This window comes from Falco punctatus (assembly GCF_963210335.1).
Source record: "Falco punctatus genome assembly, contig: scaffold_201, whole genome shotgun sequence".
Taxonomy (NCBI): domain Eukaryota; kingdom Metazoa; phylum Chordata; class Aves; order Falconiformes; family Falconidae; genus Falco; species Falco punctatus.
In genome coordinates, this window is record NW_027660285.1 from 48,804 (window position 1) to 54,936 (window position 6,133).

General features: G+C 71.3%; 2 protein-coding genes across 2 annotated transcripts in view; both read left to right on the top strand.

Moving 5' to 3' along the window:
- LOC308057258 (nucleus accumbens-associated protein 1-like) overlaps positions 1-1,899 on the top strand; it is a gene marked incomplete at its 5' end in the record, with an annotated part of 2,877 nt that extends 978 nt beyond the window's left edge. The window contains 3 exons of the mRNA XM_080411403.1: positions 2-38; positions 153-250; positions 878-1,899. Coding sequence (XP_080267529.1) covers positions 2-38; positions 153-250; positions 878-1,137 — 395 coding nt within the window. The 3' untranslated portion in view covers positions 1,138-1,899. The remainder of the gene's footprint in view (position 1; positions 39-152; positions 251-877) is intronic.
- A 2,694-nt stretch (positions 1,900-4,593) lies between these two features.
- LOC308057256 (uncharacterized protein) lies at positions 4,594-6,067 on the top strand. The gene has a single exon (XM_080411401.1). The coding sequence runs from the start codon at positions 4,711-4,713 to the stop codon at positions 5,632-5,634; it is 924 nt and encodes a 307-aa protein (XP_080267527.1). The 5' UTR covers positions 4,594-4,710; the 3' UTR covers positions 5,635-6,067.
- The last annotated feature ends 66 nt before the right edge of the window (positions 6,068-6,133 follow it).

Sequence of the window (6,133 nt, forward strand, 5' to 3'; positions counted from 1 at the left end):
GTCCTGCTGCGGCGGCTCCTGGCGTCTTTCTTTGACCGGTGAGTCGGGCCAGGGCGCCTGGCTTCTCCCCCTGCCCGGTTTTGGGGTCCCACAAGGGTCGGGGGGGGGCTGGACAGCCACATTCTCACCCCTCTTCTTCGCCCCCTCGCCAGCAACACCCTGGCCAACAGCTGCGGCACGGGCATCCGCTCGTCCACCAATGACCCCAGCCGAAAGCCGCTGGACAGCCGGGTCCTGCACGCCGTCAAGTGTGAGTGGGGGCACACGGGGGGACAGGGGACACACGGGGGGGCGGGGGCACGGGAGTGTTGGGGGGGGGTCCAGGGAAAGAGAATCAGAGGGGTCTAGGGATGAGGGGGAGCCTGGGGTTGAGAGATCCACTGGGTCTGGGGGTACGTGGGGAGAGGGGAGACCCCAGCGAGGGAGGGGATGGCAGGAAATGGGGGACAGGGGAGACACCAGAGAGGGGACAGGGCAGACCCCGGGGCTGGGGGCACCCCAGAGAGGGGACAGTGGGGGACAGGGCAGACTCCAGAGAGGGGACAGTGGGAGACAGGGCAGACTCCAGAGAGGGGACAGTAGGGGACAGACAGGGCAGACCTCGGGGCTGGGGGGACCCCAGACCCCAGAGAGGGGATGATCAGGAACAGGGGGGACCCCGGGGCTGAAGGGACCCTGGAGAGAGGTGACAATCGGGGACCGGGACAGGACAGACCTAAAGTGGAGTGACAGATGCAGCTTCAGGTTCCTGAGCCAAACCCCTTCCCGCGACACTGGTGACAGGGGCGGGCGGGCGGCACAGAGGACCCCTGCGGCGCTGCCCCTCTCACCTGTGTCACCGTGTCCCTGTGTCGTCGTGTCGTCCCTCCCCGCCCAGTTTACTGCCAGAACTTCGCGCCCAACTTCAAGGAGAGCGAGATGAACGCCATCGCCGCCGACATGTGCACCAACGCCCGGCGCGTCGTGCGCAAGAGCTGGATCCCGAAGCTGAAGCTGCTGATGGCCGAGGGCGACTCCTACACCTCCTTCATCAACGACACCGGCAAGCTGGAGCCCGACATCATGGGCCCCGAGCCGGCCTTTGAGGCCGCTGGCCACGAGGGCGAGGCAGGTGCCCCCGGGGAGGGTCTGCAGTGACCCCCACCCCCCTGCCCCGGGGACCCCCGCCGGTGCGGGGACCCCGACCGCATTAGGGAACCCCTGTGGTAGGGCCCTGCGGCTGGGTGAGGGTCCCTGTCGGTGGTGGGACCTCCCCCTGCTCTGGGTAGGGGGACCTGTGGTCGTGGAGGGGCCCGTGTGGGTGTAGGGGACCCCCCCCCCCGCCCCTCCCCGACTCCAGGCGGGCACCCCCTTGGGGCAGGGACCCCCCAGGGGCAGGGGAGCCGCCGGGGAGGGCACCGTGCCGCTGTGGGGCCCCTGGCTGTGGGGTCCGGTCCCCTCCCCACGGGGTTTAGGATTTGGGGAGGGGGTGGCAGTGGCTCAGCTCAGCCTGGCTGCCCCCTCCTCCCCCCCCTGCCCCCCCTCCCAAGCGGTTTCAGGGGGCTGGGGGGGCCGGGGGGGCCGGGGCACGCTCAGCTCGGGCTTTCCTTCCGTGCCGTTTCGGCAGGAGTTGACGAGGTCCCGTATCCCCTCCCCGGGGGCGTCAGCGTCTCTCCTGGCCCCCCACCCCACCCAGGTCCCCAATGTTGTCTCTGGGGCCCTCCACGTCTCCTCCCCCCTCCCCCCCCCCAGGTGACGTTTCTCCAGGCACCCGCGTGGGTCCCCTGTGTCCCCTCCCCAGGGCCACTGTCTCTGCAGGCAACCGCATGTGTCCCCCCCCTGTGTCCCGTGTGTGTGTCCCCCCCCCCCCCCAGCCCAGGGACCAGCATCTCTCTGGGCAACCCCACGCGTTTGCCTCAGTCTTCCCCCACCCCCCCACCCCCCCCACAAAGTCCCGGCGTCTGTCCCGGCGCCTGCATGTGTCCCCCAGGTCCCCCGCGTCCCCCCCCGCCCGGGGCCAGAGTCTCTCCAGGTGACTGTGTGTGTCCCCTCCCAGGTCCCCCCTCCTCATGTCTCTCCAGGTGTTGTGTGTCCCCCCCCCTCGTCCCCTCCCCAGGGGCGGCATCTCTCTGGGCGTCTGCGTTTGTCCCCAGGCGATGGCACATGTCCCCTCCCCGTGCTGCCCAGCCCCTCCTCCCCCCATCAGAAAGGGGGTGTCCCCTCTCTGTGCCCCCCCCCCCCCCCCCAGCCAGCTGGGGGCGTGGGTGGGGGATGGGACCCCCCCATGGGGTTGAAGGCTGCACGAGCAGCTCCTCCTCGTTAGCCCCCCGCCTTCGTTAGCCCCCCGCTGCTGGGGCTCCTGGCCGGCTGCAACAAGGCTTTTAGCATCCCAGGGGCTGGGGGGGTGACACGGGGACACCCCGGGCAGGGGTGGGCCCAGCGGCCTGGCCAGCCTGATGTGGGGAGGGGGTGCGGGTTGGCAGCCCACCTCTGCAGGGGGGGTCAAGGGGGGAACATTCCGCCCCCCCAGCCATGGCTCTGCCCCCCCCCCCTCCCCTCTCCAGGGCTTTGCACCGGCTTTATCCAAGCCCTGAAGGGGGAAACTGAGGCACTGTTTGGTGGCCCCTCCCCGTGCAAACTGGAGGGGCTGGGAGGCAACCCAGGCGTCCGCCCCCCCGCCCCCCCCCCCCCCCCCCCCAACAGGTCTCCTGACGTTCGGTCAAGTGCCTTACCCGCTGCCCGGCCCCCGGGCTCCGATCGCGTCTCCACTATCTCACCGCTCCGTGCCAAACCGCCCCGGCCCCCCCACCGCCACCCCGGCCGGGGGGGGGCACAGGGACCCCCACAGCCCCCTCTCACTCCACCCCCAACCCCGGACGCCTGGGTTCTTCCCCTTCTCCCCTCACACCCCCCCCCCATTTTCCCCGTGCCTCAGTTTCCCCCCCACTCCCTGTGTGATGAGTTGCACCGGTCTCAGCCCAACGGGGGGGTCCCCACCGTGTCCTCCCAATCCTCCTCCCCAGCTTTGCAGGCGCTCAGTGAGCCCAGCCCCCTCCCCTTCCCTCCCCTTCCCCCCCCCCCCCCCATTTCAGTGGGATGGGGCCTTCCCCCCCCCTTTTTTTTTTTTTTTTTTTTTGTTGTTGTTTTTTTTTCCACCCCAAAAGCTGTACAGAAGCGGGGAGCGTGCGGCGGCGTCTCGGCAGCATGGACCCCCACCCCGGGCTTGCGCTTACCCCCCCTTACCCACCCACCCCCCCACCCCCCCCCCCGGGGCTGCCAGTGTCTGTCCTGTGTTATGAAGTGCCAAGACGCCCGTTCCCGGTGCCCCCCCGGCCCCCCCCGAGTCGCTGGAGAATTGCACATGAACTGCTGTACGAGAGCGGAGAGGGACTGCAGAAATGTTAATAATGATAAATAAAACACAGAGGTTTGTAACAGCCCCCGCCTCATGCCTGCTGGGGGGCGCCCCCCCCCCTCCCCAAATGCCCCCTGGGCCGGGGGGGGGGAGCGCTGCAGGGGTGGGGTCGCACAGGGGTGTTGCACAGAGAGGAGCGGGGGTAGCGGGGGATGGGGGTACGGGGTGATGTGTGGTGGTGGTGGGTGTGCAAGGCACCGGTGCATGTGGGGGGAGGGCGTGCAATGCACGGTGGTTGTGCAAGGTGTGTGCAGAGAGGTAGTGTGTGCAACGCGCAACGCTCACGCGAGGCACGGTGCATGCATGGGGAGTGCATGTGCAAGGCACAGCACTCGTGCAAGGCGCTGGTGCATGCACGGGGGGGGGTATGCGTGCGATGCACGGTGCTTGTGCAGCGCCCAGTGAACACACAGCGCTGCTGCACGTGAAATATTTGTGCAGTGCTCGTGCAACGCTCGTAAGGCCAGTGCTTGTGCAAAGCCTGGTACACATGGAGGCCTAGTGCTTGTGCAAGGCCCCGTGCTCGTGCAAAGCTCATGCAAAGCCCAGTGCTCGTGCAAGGCTCGTGCAAGGCCTGGTCCTCGTGCAACGCCCGTGCGAGACTCGGCGCTTGTGCAAGGCTCGTGCGAGGACGCTGCACGAGCAGCCGCAGGGACGGGGCGCGCGTAGGCGCCGGAGGGGGCGGGGCCTCCCTCCCGGCGCGCCCCGCCTCTGCCCTTATTTGGGCCGGCGGAAGCGTCGTCCCCCCCCTTCCCCTTCCAGGCGTCACGGGCCCCAAATATAGTCATGGAAACGGCGCGCGGTTACCTCACGGGGCGGGGCGGGGCGGCGCGCGGGAAGGAGGGGGGGGGGTCCCAGGACCCTCACGCCATGGGCCACAGGGAGCCGATCCTGGGGGGGGGGGCGGGCACCGGGACCACCACCGTATGGGGCACAGGGACCCCTTTTCCAGCGGGAGGGGGCACAGGGACCCCATCGGGGGGGGGCACCGGGACCCCCTCCGTATAGGGGCACCGGGACCCCCAGCCCATGAGGCACAGGGACCCCGTCACCCAGAGGGGCAAAGGAACACGATCCCGGCGGGGGTCACCGGGACCCCCACCCCATGGGCCACAGGGACCCGATCCTCGGGGGTGGGGGGGGGTGCACAGGACCCCCTTACCCCGTGGGGGGGGCACCGGGACCCCCACCGTATGGGGCACAGGGACCCCCTTCCCCAGTACAGCCCCCCCTCCTCCCAGCAGCCCCCTCCCATCCCCCCAGGGGCATTTCCGACCCCGGCGCCGCCGAGCTGGGCCGAGCCGCCGCGGGGCCGGATGCGGGGCGGGGGCGGGGGCGGGCGGGGAGGCGGCGGCGGGACTATAAGAGCCCCGGGGGCGGCCCCGCTGCGTCCGCCGCCGGCCGCCATGGAGGAGGCGCAGCGGTTGCTCACCGTGTCGGTGTGGAAGCTGTACCGGTGCCGCCTGCAGCGCGGTGGCCTCCGCCTGCACCGGAGCCTCCAGCTCTCGCTGCTCGTCCGGGCTGCCCGGCACCGCTACCTGAGCGCCCGTGCGGCCGCGCAGCCGGGACCCGGCACCGGGACCCCTCTGGGGGGGGCACCCGTCCCGCACCGGGGGCAGCCCCCGACGGGGGACCCGCGCTGTGCCCAGGAACGGGGGGACCCCCCCAGCCGACCGGTCCTGGACCGAGGGACCCCGCCGAGCCAGCCGGTTCCGGACCCCGGCACCACCGCGGACCCGGGGGACCCCCCCCAGCCGACCGATTGCGGACCCGGGGGACCCCCCCAGCCGACCGGCTCCGGACCCCCGAAGCACCGCGAACTGGGGGGTCCCCCCCAGCCGACCGACCCTGGACCGACGGACCCCTCCGAGCCGACCGATCGCGGATCCCCGCAGCACCGCGAACCCGTGGGACCCCCACAGCCGACCGGTCCCGGACCGGTGGGACCCCCACAGCAAACCGCCTGCGGACCCGGGGGACCCTCCCAGCCGATCGACGCCGGACCCCCCCAGCACCGCGAACCGGTGGGACCCCCCCAGCCGACCGACCCCAGACCGAGGGACGCCCCCCAGCCGACCGGTCTGGGACCCCTGCAGCACCGCGGACCGGTGGGACCCTCCCGACCACATGGACCCCACGAACCGGGACCACCCCCCGGCCACCCCGATCCGGGACCACGACCCTCCGCCGCTGCCCCCCCGGGATCCACGGAGCGCCGCCCGCGCCCCACCGCCGCCTGAGCCGGGCTCCCCCGGCCCCCCCCGCGCCGGGCGCAAGCGGCGGAGCAGCGGCTGCACCGGTGCCGGGCCGGTGCCGGTACCGAGCAAACGGGCGCGGCTGGAGGCGGAGGAGCCGCCGCTGCCCCCGGGACCGCCCGGGCGCTGCTCGGGGCCGCCCGCCGCCGCCTTCGGGCTGCTGGTCCGCGCCGTCGGGGCGTGCTGACCCCCCCCCGGGGCACGGACGGCACAAAGTGGGTTGAGACGGAGATAAGCCCCCCCCCCCAGCCCCGGGACATACGGACTCTCGGTGGACACACACCCCCACCCCACCCCTACGGTTGGACGTTCCTCCGTTACTGCTTGTGGTGCTGGGGGGGCCTAGGCTGGCCCTGGGCGCCCCCCCGCCCTATTTTGTTTAATTATTAATTTGTTAAATAAAGGTGGATTTTGTGCAGCTGCTGCCTCGGGGTGTGAAGGGGGGGGGGGCTGCTGTGTGCCTATGACACCCCCCTAGATGCCC

Excerpts from the sequence above, each read along its gene's own strand:
- LOC308057256 (XM_080411401.1), top strand. The coding sequence starts at position 4,711 with ATGCGGGGCGGGGGCGGGGGCGGGCGGGGAGGCGGCGGCGGGACTATA.